General features: G+C 55.5%; 1 protein-coding gene across 1 annotated transcript in view; it reads left to right on the forward strand.

Annotated features, from left to right (window-relative positions):
- LMF1 (lipase maturation factor 1) overlaps nucleotides 1–25,591 on the forward strand; it is a 58,193-nt gene that overhangs the window by 20,266 nt on the left and 12,336 nt on the right. Inside the window, exons 4-5 of the mRNA XM_081297632.1 lie at nucleotides 6,143–6,291; nucleotides 24,237–24,302. Of these exons, the coding sequence (XP_081153758.1) occupies nucleotides 6,143–6,291; nucleotides 24,237–24,302 (215 nt within the window). The remainder of the gene's footprint in view (nucleotides 1–6,142; nucleotides 6,292–24,236; nucleotides 24,303–25,591) is intronic.

Below are 25,591 nucleotides of genomic sequence, written 5' to 3' on the forward strand. Positions count from 1 at the left end.
CTGGGAAGGAGGGCTGGGCCGCAGCAGTGCTCCCTCCTGGGACATTTGTGGGGTCAGTCCTCCTGGTACTGCTGAGGGCAGCCTTGGTGTGACAAAGTGGGACATTGCTAAGGAGGGAACTGCTCTGTGGCCATCCGGCAGGGAGGAGGTCAACAGCCTGGGTGTGGCCCCTCAGCAGCACACCTGCTCTCAGGGATGACTGGTAACATTGAGTGGGTACAGTTGCCGGAGCCACTATCAAGTGTGGGGGGTCAGTGGTAACAGCCCACTCTCAAGTGACAGACTGCAGTTGGCCAGGTCAGACCACTGTGCACAGGTACTAAGGGCCGTGGCACTGGGATAGCTCTGTGGGCCAAGCCATTGGCAGGGCGCCCATGACTGCAGCTCCACTTCAGGGTACTGTTGGTCTCCAGTGTCCAGACCCTGAGGCGAGTCCTCACAGGAGACATGAGACACCAGGCTCAGGTGTGGCTCTGCAGAACACCATGTGACCCAGGCACAGATCCACAGTGAGAGCATTTGAAGGAGGCAGCAGCCGTGAGTCCTCCACACTACCTGTGGCTGCCGGGAGCTGGCCTCAGGCAGAGCCTCCACCCGCCCGGTGGAACCTTGTGCTGTGCAGACATGGATGGCCAAGGGCACCTACCCTAAAGTCAGAGGCACGGAGTAATGGGGTCTGGCTCCTCCCCGATGTCATGCGGGGGCTGGCCGCATCCTTCATGGCTGTGCACTGCCTGGAGCAGGAGTCTCTGTGGCTGACGGTAGTGCAGAGCAAGATGTTGGCATGCTATTTCTTAACTTTCCATCCTAAAATACAACCTACAGAAACTCAGGAAACTTTTAAAAGCTGCTGGCTCCCTCCTGGGCCGTCATTAGCAGCCCCTGGGGTGGCAGAGGGCGGGCGGCTCAGAGCTGGAGTGACAGCCAGTCAGGAGGGAGCGCTTTGCCCCTTTCTCCCTGTTTTTAACGGCGAAGCTAATGGATTTCCTGTTCTCACGTGGATGGTGGCTGTCACTTTTGAAGGATCTATCTGTACTCTACTTAATTACCTTAAGTAACTGAAATAGTTTTGACAGAGCTCATGAGGCCTGGTTTTTCTTTCTACAGTGGCCATTGTGGGGACTTGTGCCTCTGACTGTTGTTTTAACCACATTTCTTTTGGGTTGGAGGTGGCTCTGTCTTAGGCACGGTCACTAGTCCAGGTGATGCTGTTCGTGTCTCACCTGTGCATGATGTCTGCTGGCCCATCCAGCCCCCACCTGGCAGCTCACCCCGAAGCCTTCACTCCTCACCGTGGTCGAATACATCTGCATCCCAGCTGTCCCCACCCATGGCAGGAGTGACCCAGGACCACACTGTGAATTGGCTGCATACTGCCCCTGTGGACTTGGAGCATGTCCAAGCACAGGACCTTCTGAAGGCCCCCCTTCTCCCACTCTACAGCCCCTTCCCAGGCTGCTGGACCTCCCTCGTCTCTGCCGTCATAGCCCCCAGGCCCTCCGTCTGGTCTTGGGGTGGCCAGCACCTCACCCACTGAGTGTGCTCCCATCCACTTGTCATCCTGAAGTTCTTGTGTCATTTCCGTGGCCTCCCTGTTCTTTTGCCCAGAGCTCACCTTGGCCTCTAACCCAGTGCTTGCTTGGCAGGGATGCCCCCCTACCCCTTGCCGGCACTGCTCCCCAGGTCTTGGGGTGTGCCTGTCTGCCCTTTCCATGGGAGCAGCTGTCCAGCATGGGCCCTCCTGGCTCCTCCCTTCGCCTCCCCTCCCAGTGTCTGTGCAGGTTGGCTGTGGTGAGTACTCTGGCCCTCCATTGGTAACACATCTTCCCCGGCTCCTGGGTGTCACAGCAGAAGCAGCACAGACACCCACTTCTGCATTGTCATTGTGTGGGAGCAGGCAGCTTAGAGCTCAGCCAGGGAGTGCCAGCCACCCCCCGAGGGTGAGGGGACTCAGGCTCAGGTGGGTGCCAGTTCCCCCTCCAGAGGCTACCAGCTCCTGTCCCACACTGATCGCTTGGCCTGAAGCACCTCTTGCTGGCCCCCCCCTTAGGTTCTGTGCAGTGCACTGAGTCTTGGATCCACTGGCAATGCTTTTCCTTGGTTATTAAAGAGTAAGGATGTTAAGCTGGGCATAACGGCAGATGCCTGTGATCCCAGTGACTCAGAAAGCTGAGGCAGGAGGATTGCAAGTTCTAGGCCAGCCTCTGCAATGTTGCAAGACCCTGTCTCAAAATAAAATAAAAAGGACTGGAGATATAACTCAATGGTAGTGCACCTTGGTTTCTAGCCCCAGTACTGCAAAAAGAAAAGAAAAGCAGACATTAAATGACTTAGGACCTCACCATCCACAAGATGGGCACTGTGAGCCCTCACAGAGTTGAAAGGAGACCTTTCCTGGGACAGTGCATAGGAGTCGCCAAGATGCAGTCCCTGGGTCTGGTGATTTTATGTTAACAGCTGTGGAGGAGCTGCGTGATACGAGTGGTTATGACGTGAGTGATTGCACTTGGAGGCTTATTGCAGAGAAGCCACATTCTCCACCAGAGTCCATGGCAGCCAGCACCTCCCCACTGGTGTGGAGAAAAGGAACAGGGAGGGGTGCAGTAGTTCTGGGCCTAGACCTAAGTGGGGACAGGAAGTGTGGATTCTTAAGTGAGGGCATGTGGTTGAAGTGAGTTCCATTGGGCCTCCCTTCTGCAGAGGCACTGGCTCTCTGCTGCCCAGGGAAGCCTGTGCTGGTCAAGAGCTAGCAGCAGAACACTCCAGCACTTGGGAGCAGGGCCAGGCAGCAGCCCTGAGCAGCACGCTGGTGGGTTATTTTCCCTGGGGATGCATCTTCTGCCACACTGAAGGGGAGAACAGCAACTGCCTGGGCACTTAGCACAGTTGCTGAAATTTGACAAGATATAAGCAAAGAAAACAAGCAAATGGGGCTGCAGTGACCTCCCTTTCCTGGTGTGTCCAAAAGCTACAGCCACCAGGTAGCTTCTGCATCCCTTGGGTAGAGTGGGCCCACCTTGCCAAGACCGTTCTGACCTGGGGAGGGCAAGAGCAGAGGGTCCCGACCCTGGGCCATGCTCAGCACGGCCTGCTGTGTCCATGGAGAAGGCTGCACAAAGCTCCTTGCCAGTGGAGACAGCTGTCTCCCGTCTCTCTGCCTCCTGGCACTCAGGTGTGTCTCTCTGTTCTGGCATTGTATATCAATCACTTTGATCGGTGTCAGTCACACTGCATGTTAGAATTCTGCCCCTGACGTCTGCAGAATGAGGTGGCAGGCTCCAGGCACTAGGGAGCAAGTCCCCCAGAAGATGTGGCCTACACAGTGATTGTCACCAAACCAGCTGCGCCCTGGCCCAGGGTTGCTGGGAGGTCTCAGCAAGGCCCTGGGTCCAGAGGGTGGCTGTGTGGGGCTCAGGTGTGCTCTGCTGCCCTGGGGCTTGGGGGTTTCTCTCACCTACCAGGGGGAGATAGGGTTAGCACCTGTGGACTTAAAGATGCTTCCTCAGAATGTGGCATCTCTGCAGCAGCTCACGGCCTGTTTGTCAGGGGCCTCTCACACACCCCTTGGGCCTAAGATTCACAGGACACGTGTCACAGCCATGTGAAGCACAAGTGGATTCAGCATACTGTTAGCGTGGGTACACGGAGCAAGATCTGGCGGGCGGGACTTGAAGTGGGTTCTTAGGCTGAGGCCTCTGGCTGTGTTTTCTGGTAGAGTGTGCAGCTCCAATGAGGGACTCAGGGCTCCCCCATTTCCCTCTAGATAGGGTGGGGGACCAGGGCTCACTGCCTACAAGCAGCTGCCTGCCATGGTTTCTCTCACCTGCATCAGACCTGCTCATTCTAGGACCTTCCTAGGTGGCACTGCAGCCATGTCGCCCTGCAGGAAGCATGGTGGGCCCAGCAGGCCTTGAGTCTGTCAGGAGGACTCAAGTGCTGCGTGATGCGCTGGTGCCGACTCCCTGCACAGAGCCCCGGAGCGCACCGGGCACCCCGTGCCCAGGTAGGGCAGTGCTCAGGAAGTGGAGCTGCCACTGGGCCCTTTGGTGACAGCCCCCAGATGCACAGAGCTGGGGAGGGCCAAGAGTGTTGAGGCTCGTGGTCCAGGAGGCCTGAGCCCTGACTGCTGCCTTCAGCACCACGTGCCTGTTCTGACACTGCCCTGGAGGGGTGTCCATGCCTCAGTGACTATTGCCCCTGGACAGCTGAGCCCTTCCACCTGCGGGCAGGGCCTGTCAGAGCCATCCAGTGTGGCCCATCCCTGTGTTGCCTGCCCCATCTGTATCAGGTCCAGGTCTTCTGAGGAGCTAGCCATCAAAACACAGACCAGTGGACACCTGGGTGCTGCAGCCCACTAGGTTGCTGTACTCTCCTGTCTGGTGGAAGCGGGTGGACACCTGGGTGCTGCGGCCTACTAGGTTGCTACACTCTCCTGGCTGGTGGAAGCGGGTGACCCTCACGAGGGCCTGGCAGCGGGAGTGCCCTTGGAGGGTGTGCTGTAGCTCTTTTTTCCCCTATTCCAATTGGTTACACGTGATAGCAAGCGCATTTCTACTCGTTAACAACAGAGCACAGCCTTTCATTTCTTTGGTTGTACATGATGTGGAGTCACTGTTTGTGGATCATGCCCAAACCTAGGGTGATGACGTCCTTCTCCTTTCACATCGTTCCCATCCCTACACCCCCTTCCTCTTCCTCCTTCCCCTCTGCCAATCCAGAGTTCCTGTAGTGCAGGCTCTTGCTGTCTCACCTTTAGAGCAGTTTTGGATCCAGAGTTTTGTGAAAGCAACAGCCCCACACACACTATTTCCGTCACTTGCGTCTCATGTCAGCATGGTATACACTCATGGGAACTGATGTCCACTTGATTCACATCTCCCTGGGTTTCCTGGCCTGGGACCTCAGGGAGTACGTAGTCTCTGGGGCTCCTCTCAGACTTCCCTGTTTCTTTCTTTTTTTTAATATTTATTTTTTAGTTTTTGGTGGACACAATATCTTTATTTTTTTTTTATGTGGTGCTGAGGATCGAACCCAGCGCCCCGCGCATGCCAGGCGAGTGCACTACCGCTTGAGCCACACCCCCAGCCCCAGACTTCCCTGTTTCTGACGCCGGGGTGGTTTGGGAAGCCCCTCCATTGGGACTGGCCTATGGTTCCCATGGCTGGACAGGAGCTGGACTTGGGAGGGAGAGTCAGGGAGGCACCTGCATGTACCCAGCAGGACTTTCTCCTGTCCTGTGCCCGGGGCAGGAAGGCCACGCAGCCCATAGCAAGACTCTGCTCGGGGCTCTGTTTTTGGTCCCCCTTGATTTGCTCAGCAACTTATGTCAGTGCAGACTTGTGTCTCTTTATAGCTATGACTTAATATTAATTAGGTCCCATCCTATCAGCTTTTAATCATAAAGTAATCTCTACACACAGCAGCATTCCAGGGTGGATGAGGGGTGCTTCCACACCTGCCAGTACCTGTGCGGCCTTCCCTGTCCCTCCTGGTCCTCTGCAGCCACACATGCATATGTGTGTAAACATGGCGACTCTTGCTGTGAACCACCTGGTTGCGGGTCCTCAAAGCAAATGGCCCTGTCCCCAGCACCCTGCCGGTGGCATCTCAGGGGGAGTCCCCAGTAGCATTGACTTGGCAGGCCACTTCAGCAAATCCAGGAGCACTTGGGCCACTTGGGCTGTCATCGTCCTGCCCCTGGGGGCTCACAGGTGGCAGTGTGGTAGTGGCCCACCCGTCCCCAGCGTGGGTCCTGCTGGTGCCTTGCTCCACCTGAGGGCAGACTCCTCCTGTGGAGTCTTCTGGCGAGCCTCCACTAGGGAAGGGTGCCCCCAGCCGCAACCTCCCACATCCACTTGAGCAAAAAGCCTTCCACGGACCCCCTTGGCAGCACAGCCTGTGATGGGCTCAGACTCGTGCTCTTAAGGCGTCCTCATGGGGTGCGGGGAGAAGGGCGGTTGAGGGTGCATGCCCACCCAGCCCCAGGCCCTGGTCCTGCTCTCAAGAGCTCCAGGTGTCCTTTCCACAGAGGCATGTCTGTCCTCTGGGTGGTGTCTTGAGTTCTCTTTTGACCTGGGCGCGAGGCATAGTTGGTGTTGGCCCTACTGAGTGCACCCTTCGTGTGTTTTGCTTCCCCAACCAGGCTGGGAGTCGCAGCTGCTGGAAACGGGGTTCCTGGGAATCTTCCTGTGCCCCTGGTGGACTCTGTCCCGACTGCCCCGGCACACCCCCACGCCCTGGACAGTGCTGTGGGCCTTCCGTTGGCTCATCTTCAGGATCATGCTTGGAGCTGTGAGTAGGACTTTTGTTGGAATATTTCAGGAACGATGTGCCCAAGACATGTCTGGTAGCTCTGCTGGACCTCCTGCAGACCCTCCAGCTGCCCTCTGGCCCTGCACAGGACGCTTTCTGTGGGAAGCAGTAAGGGCCTGGGGCCTGTTCTCCAGCAGGTGCAGGAGGAGCCAGTGATTGGTTTTTGGTGTCCTCCCACAGGAGTGTCAGGCTTTCCAAGGACAGGAGTGACCTGCCACCGTAATGAGGTGGAGGTGGACCTCCGCAGTCCAGCACCTGGGAGCTGCTGGCTCCACCCTACATGTCTGTCTGGTCTCCTTGGGACCCAGTGCAGCTGACCTCGGGGCATTTCAAGACTCCATGGGTGTGTGCAGACTTCCTTCCTGCAGGGCAGTGCGCATCTCTTCTGTCATGTAGCAGGAGTGTGGCATCTTGTGTGTCCTTTGCCTGGAGCTGCTGCCTGTGCCCTGCTGTGCCTTTCATAGCTCACTGGAGGCTGGAGGTCAGAGGCTGAGGATAGAGGCCCTGCCACTCTTAATTCCATAGTCACCCTGAGAGTTCCAGAAGCGGGAGGGAGGAGGTTCCCGTGGCTCCTGCCTGTGCCACACAGGGCAGCCGAAGTTTGCTCACCTTCTCTGCTGATTCTGGTTAGTGAGCTCTTCATGTTCCTACTAGAATAATCATAGAAAATTGCTTTTCCACCTTGGAAACTCGGCTCTGCTTCTGTTTGCCCTAAGTCCTGTGGGGATCTCCCCCTGGCGCAGGAGGCGTGGCACGAAGGACAAGTCTTTTATGCCACCTGCTGGCAGGCTGCTCCCATGGGGGTCGTGGCTCTCCACCAGAGCCTCCTTCAGTCTAGAATGTTCCACACTGTTCCCTGCCTGGCCTGACTTTGACTCTTGGGCTGGTCTGGTAGCCTCATGGCTCTCCCTGCAGTGCATCATGGGAGGTGGCCCTGCCCACCCTGTTCTGGGCAGCTGCCGCACATCCCCTCTGAGCAGGCATTGGTGCTGGCTCAGGAGGATACCCTGTTACGATATATACCCTGTTGCATTTGTGAGGAGCCCTCTGGGCCATGGGGGCGTGAACTTGCAGGACCTCCTCCCAGCTCCTTGAGGTGGTATCCAGCTCCTGGCCTGACCAGCTTTGCAAACAGCTCCTCTGTGAGGGAGCAGCAGGCCAGTTCTCAGGTGAGACAGGCTCCCAGGACACAAACGGCCACTCCTTTACCACCAGCTGCAGGTCGTTTATGAAGGAGCTCGCTGTATGGCCTCAGTCAGGAGACCCCCATGGAGAGGTCTCCTGGGCCTTCTGGGCAGGGATGCTGGGGTTTGTTGTTTTTAAAATTTTTTCAGTTGTAAATGGACATAACTTTATTTTTTCCTACGAGGTGCTGAGGATCGAGCCCAGTGCCTCACACGCGCTGGGCAAGTACTCCACCACCGAGCCCCCACCTCAGCTCAAGGGTGCTATTTTAATCAAATTTTTCGTCACTATGACCAAAAGACCCAACAAGAACAATTAGAGGAGGAAAAGTTTATTTGGCTCACAGTTTCAGAGGTCTCAGGCGGTAGACAGCCAACTCCGTAGCTCTGGGCCCAAGGCGAGGCAGAACCTCTTGGCAGAAGACTATGGTGGAAAAAATCAGCTCAGAACATGGTAGTCAGGAAGCAGGGACAGAATATAAACCCAAAGTCATGCCCCCAGTGACCCACCTCCTCCTGCCACACCCCACCTGCCTGCACTCCCGCCCAGGTAATCCCTCAGTGGATTAATGCACTGTCAGGTCACGGCTCTCTTAAGCGAGTCATGTCACCTCCAAGCCTTCTCACACAGCCTCCCACGTGAGCCTGTGGGGACACCTCGCATTTAAACCAGAGCAGATGTGCAGGTGGACGTCCCCAGGCTGGCTGCCATGCCTTTCCCTTCCCCCGACTAGTGCTCCTGTGCAGGGTGTCACTGCAGGTCCAGCAGCACCCGGGTGATGGACATGCTGACCTGTGCCTTTTATGAATGGCAGTCACCAGGGGCACCTGAGAGGCTGTCTCTGGGCAGTGGGAACCCCAGAAACCCCCCAGATCCTACTGTTTTCATATGTGGATGTGGAAGCCACCTGATTCCCAGTGCCCACTGCACTTCCTTGCCTGATATGTCATCCAGTGTGTCAACCCTCTGCAGCAGGGTACCTCTGCATCTCTGTCCTCCTGGACGGGGGCTTCCAGGAGAGCACTGGAGGCAGCAGGGCATAGCCCGCCACATCCACTGCCGTGGATAGCCAGCAGCCCCCTAGATGCCCACACTGTGCTTTGGTGTCTCAGGCTTTGTGTCCTGCCCAAGTCAGGTGTATGTGGGACCATGGCAGCCAGGCGAGAGGGCAGGCAGGTGTGTGGGGCCCTCGGAGAGCAGGGGACCTGCAGGTACGGGAGGTTGGGGTGCATGTGACGGGCAGCTCAGCAGTGGCCCTGCCTCCATCCCCACAGGCTGCCACTGTCTCCCAGCCGCTCTCCAGTGGAGGAGGAGGATGGGGTACTTCCTGAGGCACTCAGCCGTCCCTGGAGACCATACCATTGTCTGGTGGTGGGTACGAGCGCAGATGCCCCCAATCGTCAGTAAGCACAGAAGGAGAAACCTTTCAGACTGTGGTGGAGCTTCTTGGGTGTGGCGGTGCAAGCCAGGGCCTGGGAGCAGGAGCCCAGCCCCTGGAGGAGCAGTGGGGCTGTTTGTGCGTGGCTCTGGTGCCAAGAGTTGAGCAGCCCCCTGGGAGCCTGACAGAGCATGCAGTCATTAGTACATTCTCAGGAGCCATTTATGGCACTTTGATTGACTGTTAGTGCCAGCTGGATGGAAATTGCCAGGTGACTAAAAGGTATAATCACTGATATCGTCTTAGGTTGGATATTATTAACCTGCAGTGGGAAGCAGAGCGTCAACTTGATGACAGTGACAGCAGCCATGGGCCCTATGTGGGGTGGGCAGGCGTGGGTCCTGTGTGTGAGGTGGGCGGGTGTGGGTCCTGTGTGGGGTGGACGGGCGTGGGTCCTGTAGGAGGGCAGGGCATAGGTCCTGTGTGTGAGGTGGGTGGGCGTGGGCCCTGTGTCTGGGGTGGGCAGGCGTGGGTCCTGTGTCTGGGGTGGGCGGGTGTGGGTCCTGCGTGGGGTGGGCGGGCGTGGGCCCTGCATGGGGTGGGCTGGCGTGGGTCCACTTTAGGGTTGGCATGCATGGGGCATAGCCCCCCAGGCCTGTGCTTCCCCAGCCCTCTGCCCCCCAGCCCTCTGCCCCCCCAGCCCTCTGCCCCCTAGCCCTCTGCTCCCCCAGCCCTCTTCCCCCCAGCCCTCTGCTCCCCCAGCCCTCTGCCCCCCAGCCCTTTATCCCCCCCAGCCCTCTATCCCCCCCAGGACTCTGCCCCCCCAGCCTTCTATCCCCCCAGCCTTCTATCCCCCCAGCCCTCTATTCCCCCCAGCCCTCTGCTCCCCCTCAGGCCTCTGTTCCCTCGCAGGCCTCTGCTCCCCGCTCAGGCCTCTGCCCCCCCAGCCCTCTACTCCCCAGCCCTTTATCCCCCCAGCCCTCTATTCCCCCATCCCTCTGCTCCCCCAGGCCTCTGCTCACCCAGGCCTCTGCTTCCCCCCAGGCCTCTGCGCTCCCCAGCCCTCTAACCCCCAGCCCTTTATTCCCCCCAGCCCTCTATTCCCCCAAGCCCTCTGCTCCTCCCCAGGCCTCTACTCCCCCTAGCCCTCTGCTCCCCCACCCTCTGCCCCCCCACCCCTCTGCTTCCCCAGCCTTCTGCCCCCCCACCTCTCTGCCCCCCCAAGCCTCTGTTCCCCCCAGCCCTCTATTCCCCCAGGCCTCTGCTCCCCCAGGCCACTGCCCCCAGGCCACAGGGGCACTGAAAATCCTACTCAAAGCCAGTACTAAGGGACTGTGCTCTGGCGTTTCACATTCCCTAGCAGCTCGAGGGTTCCTGAAGCTGATCCTAATGGAGCCCCAGGGCCCGAGGCAGGGTGCCTGAGTGAGGAGCTCACAGAAGGGCTGCCTCTCCCAACGCCAGGTGTCCAGGGCCTGACCCCTGGGGTTCTCTGTGCAGGCCCAGCAGCAGGCACAGGCCACCATCTCCCTGTGAGACACAGCTGCTGCTGCTGCATGCTGCAGACCATGTGGAGTGGGGTCTGCAGGGACTCACCTGTGCCTCGTGGCCCTCGTTTCTGTGGTGGCATCTCTTCCACCATGGCCCAGGGGAGGGCATGCAGAGAAGGCAACCGGAAGTGGAGGGGGTGGTCAGCCTTCCTGTGAGTCTGCTGGAAGGATGTGGGAAAGAATCGGTCAGCAGCCCCCTGAGGGTTTTCCTCGCCATTTGCCCTGCATTCCAGCAGTTCAGTCTTCGGAGCGGCATGGGGAGCTGGCGAGGTCACATGAGTCTTTGTCACAGCTACCTGACGGGCCACGGGGGCTCTGGCTTGGTTAGTCCCTGAGGATGGGTGACGCTGACCACCTTCCACTCACCTGTTAGCCATGCAGGTCTGTTTTGTTCCTTTGCCTGTTTTTTAGCTGGGTTGTTCAATTCTTGGTGTGGAGTTGGAGGTTCATTCTGCACTCTGGATATCAGCCCTTATCCCATGTGAGGGCAGAAAACACCCTCTTACCCCTGAGGCTACTCTTCACTGCCAGCGCCTCTGGTGCTGGCTGTTGTGCTCATACGGTCCCCGCCGAGGCTCCTGTGAAGGCTGTTGGGCTCACGTGGTCCCACTGTCCTCCATGGCTCCTGCGCAAGCAGGGCAGAGCTGTTAGGCTCATACAGTCCCACTGTCTAACTCTGCTTTTGTTGCCTGTGCTGTTGATGTTGAACTCACGACTCATTGCCTAGACCAGTATCAAGGTGTCTTGCACCTTCTCTTCTGGGAGTTTTCTGACTTCAGCTCCTAAAGTCTTTAGTCCCTTGGAGCTGATTTCTCATACAGTGCAAGGGTCCTGTTTCGTTCTTTGCCTTGTTCCCACCTGGGTTTCCCAGCACCCTTGTGGAAGAGACCGTCCATTTCCTGCCGTGTGTTCCTGGCACCCTCGTGGAGGACCCGTTGACATGCCTTATTTCTGGGCTCTCCCCGTCTTAGTCCTCAAGTCTGTTTTTATGCCACCATCCTGTTCTGACTGATGTGCCTTTCTAGTGGAGTCTGAAAGCAGGAAGTGTGAGGCAGTCAGCTTGCTTGCTTTCTCAAGAATGCTTTAGCTGTAGTCTACCAGGTTTACATGTGTGTCTCCATGCAGATTTTAGCAGTGCTCTCCCATCCTGTGGGAAGAAGTGCCACTGGGATTTGGTAGGAAGTGCAGTGCACCTGTGCAGATCACTTTGAGCAGTACCGTCAAGAGGCAGCAAGTGCTGGTGAGGATGTGGAGATGAGGGACCCCTGGCACTGGCGGGAATGTCAGCACAGCCGTCGTGGGAGACAGCATGCAGACTCCTTAGAGTCAGGATAGACCCCACCTGGTGCGGCATTTCACGTTTGGCACCTCTGTAGGAGCCTGTCATCATGTTGAGAGACATCTGCTTCCTGTTTCTTCACAGCTGTGCACAGGAGCCAGACAGGAAGCACCTAGCGTCCACACACAGCTGGATGGGTGAGGGAGCTGTGGTGGAGAAGCAGCAAGCCCTGCCCTTGCAGCAGTTGGTGAGCCTAGGATGAAAGCCAGGCTCAGGGAGAGTGCCTCAGCTGGGCAGAGCAGAGGGTGCCGGGGAGCGCAGAGGACACCCAGAGGACACAGACCCATCAGAAGGCGGCAGGTCCTGGGCTCTGAGGAGCAGCATGGGGGCTCTAGTTGACAGCCTCCCATCCCTCCCCCCCACATAGACGTGGACGTACCAGGAAGGCGGCTCTCATGAGTTGTGGCTGCACACGCACAACCACAATCAATGGGCTTGCTTGATGGTGTCTGGGAATCAGGCCGTCGTGTTCTAAGCCTGTGTGCACAGTGCTGTCACTTTTGCCTCAGCAAAGATAGGGAAATGAAGCTAAAGAACAAAACAAATGATACATTTAAATAAGGTTGGTAGCTGAACTAGTAATATTGGATTAATAGGGACAGGAACATTATTGTATTCTTACAAGTTTTCTGCAAATCTCAGGTTTTTAAAAAATAACTCATTAAGGCTGGGTGTGGTAGTGTACTGTAACCCCGTGACCCAGGAGGATAGCAATTTCCAGGCCAGCATCGGAAATTTAGTGAGGCCCTTCGCAACCTGGCCGGGGATGGAACCCAGTGTTAAGTGTCCCTGGGTTCCATCCCCAGTACCAAAAAAACAGAAATAAATAAAAGTAAATTGTTAAAGGAAAATATACACAACTTTATGTGCATAAATTAAGCAACTTAGATGAAATGGTTACTAGATGAAATGGCTAGAAGAAAAAATAAAAATTCTACATATTTCTGTAAATTGAGATGATGCAAATGAACAAAAAGCACTTCCCACTAGGAAAGCCCAGACCAGGAGGCTTGAGTGATGTGTCCTATGAAGTGTCTCAGGAGGAGGATCCTAGCCTCTGACGCAACAGAGGGAGGGACAGACAGTTCCTCCAGGAATCAGGTGAACACAGCAGCATGTGAAAAGTATAAGGCTCGACGGCCCGTGGGTTTCCCCCAGAGCACTCGGTTGGCTCAGTAGTCAGGGCTAATGCCATTCACCCTATTCACGGATTAAAGAAGCAAGGGGTAAAGTAACTGCGATCATCTCAGTAGAGGTAGAGGAGGCATTGGACACAATTAAACATTTACGATTAACAAAAACAAATTCTTGGCAAGCTAGAAATGGAAAGCAACTTCCTCAACCTGATAAGAGATTAACCGTACAAATAGCCTACTGCTGGTGCCATGTTTAGTGGTGAGGCTGGGCAACTCCATAAACTGGGAACCAGGCTGGGTGTCTGCTCCTGACGGCTACCAGCAGGGATTGAAGATCTTAGCTTGTAAATAAAGCAGGAAAAAGAAGTAAACCTCCCAAAGACTGGAACAGAGGAAGTAAAGTGGCCTGTATTCTCAGAGAGGCTGGTGTGCAGATGGTGCTGAGGACCAGTGTGGGGACCCACCCACTTCACAGGGTCCCGGATCACTGCACAAGTCACTGTGTCCTGCACGCTGGCAAAAACTGACAGGAAACTGAATTCTTAAATGTAACTTTTATAACAATATCCAAAACTACAATATAGGAATGTTTAATTAAAGAAGTGCTGCTTACATCCTGAACACCACCAAATGTTGCCGAGAGGAACTAAAGGGGACTTAAGTAGATAGGGAGATAGACTCTGCTCAAGGTCCTGAATTATGAATTGTTCCCAAGTTGATCTGCAAATTTCATGAAATCCCAAAGATAATCAGCACCGTGCACCACCCCAAGCAGGCACGTTTGCACATCATGCACCCAGGGCCGTCCACTGGGAACACAGGCCAGGCCCTTCCCTGGGAACAGGGAGGAGGGCAGACACTGGGCCCTGCTCCACCTCTGCCCCCGCAGCATCAGGGAACTCCTTGCTGGCCCGGCCCATCCCTGTGATGCTGGGGAGCCTGTGAATGACCTGAAGACTAGAGCCAACAGGTTGCTGGAGTTGGGGAGAGGAGCGCAGGCACTGGAGACCTGGGCGGGGCCACAGCCGGGGCTGTCCCAGGCTGCTGCTGAGGCCCTTCTCCTGTCCTGGAGGCCTGCAGCCTGCCCTGTCCCATGCAGGGCAGGTGTGAGGAGGAGGTGGGTGGCCACTGACTTTCATAAATTGATAGAAGAATTTCTTTTCATAAATTGATAAACTAACACTTAGATGTGTGTGGAAATGCCAAGACCTTTTGTAATCAAAACAGTTTGGAGAAGAATGAAGTTGTAGGAGTTACTCCAAGTGTCAAGGGGCCATGAGGCGGGCTGAGGCACCACAGGGCGGCCTCAGAGTCACACTGAGGGAAGCTGGACACGAAGGCGCATGTGTCCACCAGCCCCTGTCAGGGGTGTGGCACAGGCAGAGCCCACACAGACTGGGAAGCTGCTGGGGAGGGGATGCAGGGTGCTTCCTGGGCAGTGGGAGTGTGTGGGCCACGAAGAGGGTGCATTTACTAATTTCCAGCTGTGGCTTCAGGCCGCTCGCATGTTACTGTGACCTGATGAGGGTGGGCCTCAGCTGGGGAGCCCCAAGGGGGATGGGCCAGAGGGCAGTAATCCCACCAAGTCAGCTCATCTGTTGCCTTGGTTGAGCATCAAAACCATGTGTCTCGAGTGCTGGAAAGAGAGTGGGCTCGGCCACACCCTCCACCCAGACGGATGCCCCAGGGTGCCCCCCACCTGCAGCTGTGGCCCCAGGCATGCTGCTTCCTGTTCTGCTCTGGGTGTCATTGATATAGAGGTGGCATGTGGACGTGGTTCCTCCTTCATGGGCCAGGCAGGGACCTGAAATGTCAGGAAGAACACAGATGTGTCCCTGGGTATGCCTGCAGGGGCTGCCATGGCACCTGGTGCTTAGGCCTGGTTCCTGCTTGACCATCTGCTGCCCTGGTCACAGCTGCTCGCCCTTGGCATGCAGCCAAGGGAGCTGCATTGCCATGGAGCAGCGTGAGTGGCCACCCACCTCCTCCTCACACCTGCTCTGCATGGGACAGGGCAGGCCGCAGGCCTCCAGGACAGGAGGAGGGCCTCAGCAAGGAGCCTGGGACAGCCCTGGCTGTGGCCCCGCCCAGGACTCCAGTGCCTGCGCTCCTCTCCCCAACTCCAGCAACCTGTTGGCTCTAGTCTTCAGGTCATTCACAGGCTCCCCAGCATCGCAGGGATGGGCTGGGCCAGCAAGGAGTCCCCTGATGCTGCGGGGGCAGAGGTGGAGCAGGGCCCAGTGTCTGCCCTCCTCCCTGTTCCCAGGGAAGGGCCTGGCCTGTGTTCCCAGTGGACGGCCCTGGATGCATGATGTGCAAATGTGCCTGCTCGGGGTGGTGTGCAGTGCTGAGGGGCTCAATCACCTTAGTTCTGCCCTTTAGAGATGGGTGCTTGTACACCTGGTTCTGCCTCGCTTCCTGCAGGGGTAATTGTGGCGGGTTCATGCTTTCCTTGTCCAGCGGTGCCTGGGCTCCTGTGGCCAGGGCCGGGCTTCCTGTCAGGGCTGCTCTGCCCCCCATGTGGGGCAGAGCATGGGCCTTCCACGAGGCCCTCAGCAGTCAGAGATGCCCTGAGTACTCTGTCCTGTGAACCTTCCTGAACCGGCAGATGAGTACTCAGTCCCTGCAGCCCTGGGAATCAAATAAAGCCAGCATCCATGTTGCCAGGAATCCTCAGGCCTGGACAGTACCCAAGGAGACACTTATCTTCCACTTTGACCCCTAGATGATTGGGAGGCTGAAAGCTTGCATCTCCCCACACCCCCTCCCAGACCCCCGCTGCCTCCTGCCTGGAGGGTGTGCACACATCCGTCCACTAGAAGCAGCTGTGTGCGGAAGTGGTGCACATCTTCCTCCACCCAGTGGAACCTGCTGTGGGTGAGCCTTAGCTAAAGAGGGTGCAGGCGGATCATGAGAAGCTGGAGAACGTGATTCTGGAGAAGAGCAGGTGAGATGCAGAGTCGTCAGCTGTGGGCGCTGTGTTCCCTCCCCCCTGCTGCTGCGTGCTTCTTTCACTGGTCTTTGTTTTGCAGGTTCCCGCTCCTGTTCTGACAGCATGTGCTGTGTCTCTCTTGGGGTTAAATTGTGTTAATTATTGCTTCATACTTTAAAAGCTAAGAGGCTGATACTTTCAATCTTTATGGAGCAAGATACGAGCTTAGCAGGTGGTTCCGTGAGACACATGTATTGCTACAGCTGAGGCGCTGTGTTTTGGTGTTGGCGAGGTGCAGCTTAGAAGGAGGACAGGCCGGTGTGGCCTGCGAAGTCAGTGGAGACATGGGGTCCAGCCTCCCATGTTGAGGTGACCTTCCAGATGCGGGCTGCAGAAAGCAGTGGCAGGAGTCTCCAGGTTCCTCCTGGCCAACATGCAGGGCTTGACTTCTACACACCCAAGGCCCACCCATCTTGGCAGCCACTCCTGGCCACAGCACCTAATAGGTAGGGCCCTCTGTGCTGCTCATGCACGGGCTGTCCGGCCCTTGTTGATGCAGAACGACATCTGAAGTGGAAGAACACGCCCAGATGGTCAGCAGTTCTCAGGTCAGAGTTGGCAGGGCCGGGGCCGGGGCCGGGGCCAGGGACACAGTGGACCATGTGCCTGGAGGAGCCGTGAGAAATATCCCCTGGTGGCTGTAGTTGTGTCTGAGATGCTGCCGCAAGTTCTGAGGATGTTAGGGAAGCTTTGGGCCAGCGGATTTGACCATACAGATGAGATAGGCAGATTCCTTGAAAAACACAGCCACTAAAACTGATACAAGAAAAACAGGAAATCTGGGTTGCTCCACGTCTGCTAAAGAAATTGAATTTGAAATGAAAAACCATTCCAAAAAGAAAGCCTCAGCCCCAATGGCTTCTCTGGGGAACTCTGTCAAACACGGATGGAGGAAGGAACAGCATTCCCACGCAGACCCTAGCAGGTGGTGGAGGAGGGACACTTCCTGAGTGGTTTCATGTGGCCGGCGTAACAGTGATGGGAACCCCGATGAGGACGTTACCAAAGGAGGTCAGAGCCTGCGCCCTGGTCAGCAGAGGCCCCTCAGGTCTGATGATAGAAGGTGTGCGTTAGCACTTGAACATCACTTACGGCTGGTGGAGCACTGGCCGAGCCTGCATGAGGCTCTGGGTTCTAACCCCAGCACCACAAAAATTTTAAAATAAATATATTAACAAATACATTTTTAAATGTTTTAATAAATTTATTTTTTATTCATTTATTTTTTTATGTGGTGCTGAGGATTTAACCCAGTGCCTCACACATGCTAGGCAAGTACTCTACCACTGAGCTACAATCCCAGCACTGAGAACAAATACTTTTAAAAATCAATTCATGTCAGGGGACGGGGTTGTGGCTTAGTGGTAGAGCACGCATCTAGCATGTGTGAGGCCCTCGGTTTGATCCTGAGCACCACATAAAATAAAATAAAGGTATTGTGTCCAACTACTTCTAAAAAATACATATTTTTTTTAAAAATCAATTCATGTCATTCGCTGTAGTAACAATGAAGAACCATTTTATCAGATCAGCGAAAGATGATGACCCTGACACCCATTCATGATGAAGACTCGGCAGAGTAGTGTGAGGCATGATGAAGGGCATCTGAAAGACCCCCTAATGAACGCTGTCACATGAACCTGGAAACAGGAAGCACCTATGCCCACGACCACGCTGCCACATCATGTCAGGTTTCTCTGCAGTGAAATGAGAAGCGCGAGGCACGGCACTGGAAGAGAGTGAAGTGGTCAGTCACAGACCTGAGCGTGTGTGGAGAACCCAGCGTGTGTGTGAAGCCACTGCTGAGATGGAGCTGGGAGTTAGGGAGGTCACAGGCTGCAGGTCATTGTGACAGATGGCATCTCCTGTACTGTCAGACTTTCGAGAGTAAAATTGTGAACATGCTATCTATACTTGCATCGAAAATCCCTCAGGTACCTCATAATAAATCTGACTAAGAAGGTTTGAGATGTGTGCATTAAAAACTGTGGATCTTTGCTGATGTGCATTTCAAAAGCCCTGAGGTATTGTGTCCACAGAGCAAGAGACTCAGCACTGTGAAAATGTCTGTCTCACCCAACTTTATCTATAGAGTTAAGAAAATGCCTACCAGACCCTTATGAGCTGCTTTTTCTTTTTGAAAAATTGGAAAACTGATTATAGAAATTTTATGCAATCGGGATCTTGAAAATAGAGTTGGAGGGTTATGCTACGTGATTTTACAGCTTATTTTAAAGCTGAAGTACAGTCTTCCTCTAAGCTAGAAACAGATCAGTGTAACAGTCCAGAAACAGACCCATACCTCCCCCACTCACGGATATTCAACCCTGGGGCAACACTGTGCCGTAGTAACTGGGTTACCTGTGTCTCTGGAAGAATAAAAGGAGCTCGAGCCACTGTTTCAGGAGCTCTCTCAGCACAGAGCTGTTCCTGGGAGGAGTGGTAGGGCATGGGGTGGGCAGTGGCCATGCCTGTGCAGCCCGTGGCAGTCCTAGGATACCCAGGAGCACTCAGCCCTCCCCCAGGAAGATGGGGGACTGGGGCACGGGTTTGGGAGTCAGGTGTGCCTCTGCATCCAGACCTGCATTCCCGGGGGCTGAAACCAGGAGCTGGGCGCAACGGCACAAGGGAAGCTTGCTGGCATGGCTCACAGGGCCTTTCCTGTACAAGGACACAGATTCCGTCCACCTCTGCCTCAGAACAGGACTGCTTGTGGCTTCAGGGTCCACACTGCCCAACCCGAGCCCCTGGCCTGCAGTCCAGGAAGTGTGCTACTGGGATGGAGCCTGTTGCTGTGGGCCCCGCAGCTGTTCTGAACAGGACAAACCAGAATTATTTTAAAAGCTGTTTCCATGTTAGAGTGTTCCGCCCCCGAGCACTCTGGGGGATGTTCGGGCCGGGGGATGTGTTGGGGATCGTGGGCGAGAAAGGTTAGTGAACAGGGGGGAGACGCCATTAGCAGAGAAGAGCAAGGAGTTGGCTATGAAACTGAGATGGAAAGAGGCTATGGCTGCCGGCCTCGCTGAGCCAGGGCACCTCTGGGAGGACTGCATGCGTATAAGGAACAGGTGTCAGAGTGCAGCACGACCCCGTGAACGCCACCGCAGCAGCCATGTCCTCGGCATTCCTTGCCTAGCTGTCCTAACTCTGAGATGAGAACCGTTATCCTGATTTGTCTCATGGCATCAGTGTGGGCAGAACTAAAGAAAAGCTCTTTCTTCTTCACTGTCATTCTGCACAGAGAGCATGGAACAGGCGGACCCCGACTCGGGACCCAGCTGCAGGCCTCCCTCCCCGCAGCCTCTTTGTGCCTCTGACCTCTGGCTGTTGGTCCGCGCCCAGCCCATGGCAGCAGGACTGCTAACCCTCAGCCTTGAGCCCCTACATGCCCAAGCTTTCGGAGCTGTCTGGCCGCTCCTCACAGCGCCTCATCAAAGGCTCCCGTGTGTGGGTGTCAGGTGATTCCTAGAGGGTCTCCAGGATTCAGGGGTGGTGCAGAAAACCCATTTAGAATAGTCTTAGGGATTTCTCTTAGTGCACGCTCCCACCCGAGGGGTTCTCTGGCTGGCCTCATGCTGCCCTTGCACACGAGCATGCCGCTTAGGGGCACAGGTGTAGGCCTCTGTCACTCACACCTGTTTCCCAAAAGGGAGAGAAGGACAGTGAACGTGAAACCTCTGTTGGCTTGTGAAGTTGAAATCACCACGTGAAGCAGGTGAATTCCCTGGCGGTGGCCTGCTGAGATGCGCAGCTTCCAGGAGAGAAGCCGCGTCCAAGGCAGCAGAAGCTCTGCATGGTCTTGCAGATCCTCACTGTGGTGAGAATCCTTCTCGTTTCCCACCGGTCAGGCCAGCAGGCTGACGACGGCTGGGGATCATGTGGAGGCCTTGGTGCAGCCCAGCGTACGGCTCACGGCCCGGGGCATCCAGGACGTGCATGGCCCTCCCTCTGCCCCTGAACTTTCACCAGGGGCAGGTCTTGGCTCCATCTGTGGTGCCTCTGGCTCTGGCAAAGCCAGGCGGCCTTCAAGGGGCTAGTATGGTGCAGCCTGGCCAGGCAGTAGACTCGCCCTGATGCTCATGAGAACGCACGTCCAGGCCTCAGGTCCCTTAGAACACAGAGTGCAGGAGCAGCTATCTCAGATGGAGGCACTGTGCTGATTTCCCGCGGAAGGCTTTGTGCTCACCTGTGGCCTGTGGGTGGCCTAGTCCACTGCAATCAAAGTGCCAGCGGTGCCATCCTGTGCCAGTGCTTTGGTGCCAGGGAGCTCTGGGGGCCTGGGATTTGCCCTAGTCAGCTGGACCTGGGGAGTCTGTCTGAGCCAGCGCACCCATGGGTCGCTTCTGCTTAGCAGCAGTGCCCTCATCCACAGAAGGATGGGACAGGCTATGGGACACAGGACACCAGGCAGTTGGTAGAAGGCAGAGGTCCTGGTAGCCTGAGCCGGGGTGCCTGCCCCATCCTGCTAGAGGCAGTGTCCGTGTCAGCCCCCACACCTGCTTGCAGGGTTACAGGGAAGCAAAGCCCCCTGGGCAGAGGGGCCATCACCCTGGCAAGGGCTGAGCCAGAGGAACGAGGTGTCCAGAGCCACACTTGAGTCACAGCTTTCCTTCCCGTACATGAGGCTGGGGCATCCCACGTGCAGCGGGATATTTGAAGCAGGTCTGGGACACATGGACCTCTGAGAGGAGTGCCTGGGTGCCCCCCCTGCTCACAGTGAGGCCATAGCATCTTCTGTCAGCCCGGCACACTTCCCAAGCCAAGATCAGGAGGGTAGAAGGACAACTGTGGGTCGCTTGGCTCCCTTTGGGTTGGCCCTGCTGTGGGCTGCCTGGGGCTCAAAGCGGGCTTTGTGCCTTTGACACTCACTCTGGAAGGAAGACCCCTGGGGCCCTGGTGTCTGCAGTGCAGGAGGAGGGGATGGGAGGAGCACCATTATCCTCTGCTCCAGCAGGAAGAGTTCAGATTTTTAAGTGTCTCATATCTGCTTAGCATTTGAATGACATTTTAATTATTTTGTTTTTTTCTCCTTTTCCTGGTTTGAATCTCCAAAGAGTCCTGCTCCGAGGTTCTGAAGGGATGGGGGTGCTCCCCAGGCTCATGGTGTCAAAGGTAGTGGCTGAGCCTCCCTGCCGGTGGACACGTTCACCAGAAGCCAGTGGAGCCACCCCCGTGGGTGCAGGTAGGGCCTCCTACAGCAGGCTGGCCCAAGTCCTGGTCATCTAGACACACCTGACGAGGCAGAGGTGCCCTGTGAACATGACCCTGGGCATGCCAGGCAGGAGTTCCTTCTGGACACCATCCGCGTCCCCGATGCTTTGTGGTCCAAGCACACCAGTTTCCAAAGACTCCGCTTGACCAGGCAACTCCTCCTATGTGCACGGCAGTGCCCCAGGACACGGCAGGCCGACTTCCACACTGCACGTGGCTCCCCTGCAGTGTCGAGAGCCGGCCAGGGTCTCTAAGACCTTGGAGATTCTCGGTGCTGACCCAGGAGGTGGCTCCTCCAGCTTCACAGCTGAGAGGTCCTACAGGTGCCAGGGGGTCTGTCCTGCCCAGCTCCCTGCGATCGCTTGTCTCTGTCCCCTAGGTGTTGGGGTTACCCACACACTTCTTCAGCGGCCAGACCACAGCTCCACGTGGCCACAGCCCTTCCTGGCACTCCCACTCAGCTGTCCTCTGCACTCCACCTTCCATGAATCCCGCCTGTGCATGGCCCTGGCCAGTCTCCCTGCCTGGATGACTGCAGAAGCTGTGGTCTTTGCCAACCAGAGTAGCTAGGGAACCACTGACTGTGCACTACCCCTGCTGTCCCCATGTTCTTCCCATGTGAGAATTGGTTGTGTTGACTGGGACCCACCCCACAAATGCTAACCCATGTAGCTGGGATAATGTTCTTTAGGGGTCATTATAGTGTGTCATTGGCTGGTTTGGTAAGAAAGCTTGTCAGCTGAAGGCCTTGGATGGTGGTCCCAGCCCCTTCCCCAAGGTCTGACTGCCCTTCCTTATGGTTAGCCAGCCCCCTGTGCCTTCAGTGACAATCTGGTTGTCTCTCTTGTCTCCCTGCCTACACACCAGGTCTGGGTTCCCTGGGCACCTCCTGCCTTCCCATCTTGGCCTTTCCCTATCCTCTCTGCTACAGACACACTAGCCCTTGCCAAACCTCCTGCCCACTGCCTGGTCAGCTGTACTGCACTCTCTTTCCTTGCATGGCAGCCCCCAGCTCTCAGGGCTGCCTCTCTCCTCAGGCCATCCCTATCAATCCATCCACTTGCAGGTTCGCCTCCTGTGTGAACTGAATGTTAGTATGTCCCCAAATTCATGTGTTCAGTTCTGACTCCTTGTGTGTGGTAATGTTAATACCTTCCAACACCTCTGCAAGGGGAGCCCTCATGAAGGGGATTAGTGTCCTAACAAAAGGGTCACCACAGAGACCCTTCACCTTCTTTCCTCCACATGGGGCATAGCAAGAGGTTGTTGACCATCTGCAAGCCAGAAGTGAGCTCTTATCAGAACAAACCATGCTAGTTGACTTCCAGCCTCCAGATTGTGAGAAATAAATCTCTGTTGATAAGCCACCCATCTGTAGCACTTTGTCATAGCAGGCAGAGGCACCTGCTCCAGGCCTTTCTTCTCTGCACCTTTGATGTGCCTGCCCATTCTACCTCTGCTAGGATATGATCATCTTTGTGCCCAGCTAGACCTCACAAGAACTCTAAATGAATGATGGATGGATTGTGGATGGATGATGATGGATGAGTTAATGGATGATGGGAAGATGGATGTGTAATAAGATGACAGATATGTGAGTGAGTGAGTAATGGATGGGCAAATATGTGAAAGATGGATGAATAGATGGACAATGGGTTGGGGGGGTGATGGGTAGATAGATGAATGACCTATAGATGAAAGAATGAGTGTATGGGTCAGGGATGAAAAATAGGTAAATGGATACTGGATGAGTGGGTGATGGCAGATGGGTAGATGGATGAAGGATAGGTGGATGAGTAGGTGTTGGATGATGGGATTGACAGATGATGGATAAATGATACTTGGATTATGAGTGGATGTTCAATAGGTGAATGGATGGTGGATAGATGATGGATTCACCGACAATAGGTAGATAGATGATGGATGGGTGGATAAATGGGTATTGAATGTTGATAGATGATGGATGCATGGTTTGTATAGATGATGGCTGGATATGAATGCATGCACAAAGGGTGAATAGATGATGGGTGGGTGGTTGAGTGGATGTTGGATGGGTGGTGGATAGATTATTGGTTGATGAATGATAGATGAACAATGGATGTGTGGATGATGGGTGAGTGGGTATTAAATGGGTGAATGGAAGGTGGATAGACAATGGATAGGTGAGTGATGTATTATGAAGCATGGACATTTGGATGATGGACAAGTTGATGAGAAGATGCTGGCTATGTGGATGGATGTGCAAGGGATGGATGCATGAATGATGGTTGATGTATTGATGGATGCATGAATGAAGGGTGGATGGATGAGTGATGAGTAGTTGATAAATGATGGATGGAAAATGGGTAGGTAGATGGTAGATGATGGGTGGGTGGATGGTGGGAAAATGATGGACAAATGGTGGGTGGATGAGTGGATATTGGATTGCTGGTGGCTAGATAATGGATCATGGATGCATGAGTGATAGTAGATAGATGATGGATAAGTGGGTGAGTAGGTGTTAGATGGGTGATTAGATGGTGGGTGAATGATGTTTGGTGGATAAATAATGGATGTGTGGATGATGGATGGTAGTTACATGATCAATGGATGATAGATGCATGCATGATGGGTGGATGGGTAGATGGATGGTGGATCAATAATGGATTCCTCATTTACAGATGAATGATGGGCTGATTATGAGTGAGTGGATGTTGGAATGGTAGATGAGGGATGGGTGAATGAGTTAGTGTTGGATGATGGAGAAACAATGGAGGAGTAATAGATGAGGAGTGGATAATTGATGGATTGATGGGTGCATGGATGATGAATGGATGGATGTGTGGATAAATGGATGGTGGATAGATGATGGATGTGTGCATGAATGGATGGTGGATGTGGGGATAATGGATGATGGGTGAGTGGGTATTGCTTGGGTGGTACTATGGTTTGGATATTAGGTGTCTCCCAAAAGCTCATGTATGAGACAATGCAAGAAGGTTTAGAGGGGAAATGACTGGGTTATGAGAGCCTTAACCCAATCAGTGAATTAATCCCCTGACAGGTAGTAACTGAGTGGTGACTACAGACTGGTAGGGTATGGCTGGAGGAGGTATGTCCTTGGGGACTGACGCTGCTTGCTGTTTTGCCTCTGCAGGGCCTGATCAAGATTCGCGGTGACCAGTGCTGGCGAGACCTCACCTGCCTGGACTTCCACTACGAGGTGAGCAGCTGGGCCCGTCCTCGAGGGGTTCCAGTCCCCATTCACTGAGGACATCCCTGCTCCCAGCTCTCTCTGGGGTGGATCACGAGGCGGTGTGCAGAGTGTCACGTGCCTGCCAGCTGGTAGACAGTTGTTTGACCCACCCTGGCTGCAGGTCCAGCTGTCTGGCTTTCCTCGCCCTCTGGGGTGGCAGCTCCCCCGGTGTGCCTTCCCTGGGTACACCTCCATCACCCAAGCAGGTGACTGCCACTCTGTTCGGGTCCCTGGAGGCTGTCCCAGGCCTCGGCCCAGGGCTCCGACTCACCCAGCAGTCCCATCCTGCCAGGTCTGGTGCTTGTATGTGGGTGGGCACGGGGCTGATCAGTGTGCCACAGGAGACCGCGGTGTGTCCTGTCCTGCAGGGCTGTCCTCCATGCCTCTGCCCTACTGCCACAGCTCTGAGGCTCACTGCTGGAGCTTCCAGTCAAGCTTGAGCCTGGCCTCCTGAGTACAGGGTGCTGCTGCTCCCGTACGCCATGCGTCAATCCCGGGGTCCTGGGTGCATGGACATCAGCATTTGTGCTGGGTTTGACCAGCATGCCTTGAGTTTATTTTTTAAGGCCTCGACCCCGGTCAGGTCCTCCAGAAGTCCTGTTCTGCCTTGGGTCCCGTGAGCACCTCCATCCCAGAGTGGGATGCCAGAGAGGAAATGCCTCGGCCTCGCCCGTGATGGGGAGCAGGCTGCCTGTGAATGGCCACAGTTGGCACCCCTGCCCTGAGGACAAGGCCCAGAGACCTCAACCTGGGCAGTGAAGCCCAGGCTGGCCTGTCCGTCAGGGTCCAGAACCAGCATGGCATCCTCTCAGCAAGGCTTTCCTACACTCAAGCATGGGCCGGTGGCAGCAGGTGCTGTGGACATGAGGCATCTGCAGGTTAGGGTTGGCAAACCTGGGAACTGTCGGGATGCCACTGCAGTAGAAGCAGGTACACCAGCCAGGCCCTGCCAGGGCGTGCGTCCTGCACCCAGGGCATGCGCTCCAAATAACACCTGCATTCTGCAGCCCAGGGCTCTTGTCCACTTTCCTGGTTGTGCACTCCACTGTACGTGTGGGACTCATCTCTGAAACAGCAAGGATCCCCGCCCCTCCCCAGGACCCAGTTGGCTGGGATGTGTGCATGGGGGCAGGCTCTCTGTGGGACAGGGTCACATCCATGTAAGCCCTGTGGTCACTGTTGCACTTGGTGCAGGAGGGTTGGGAGAGAAGACTGAAAATCTGTCAGGGCTGCTTTGAACCTGCCAGAAGCCTGGG

The sequence above is a fragment of the Spermophilus citellus genome (assembly GCF_964194105.1).
Source record: "Spermophilus citellus genome assembly, chromosome: 6".
Lineage (NCBI taxonomy): Eukaryota > Metazoa > Chordata > Mammalia > Rodentia > Sciuridae > Spermophilus > Spermophilus citellus.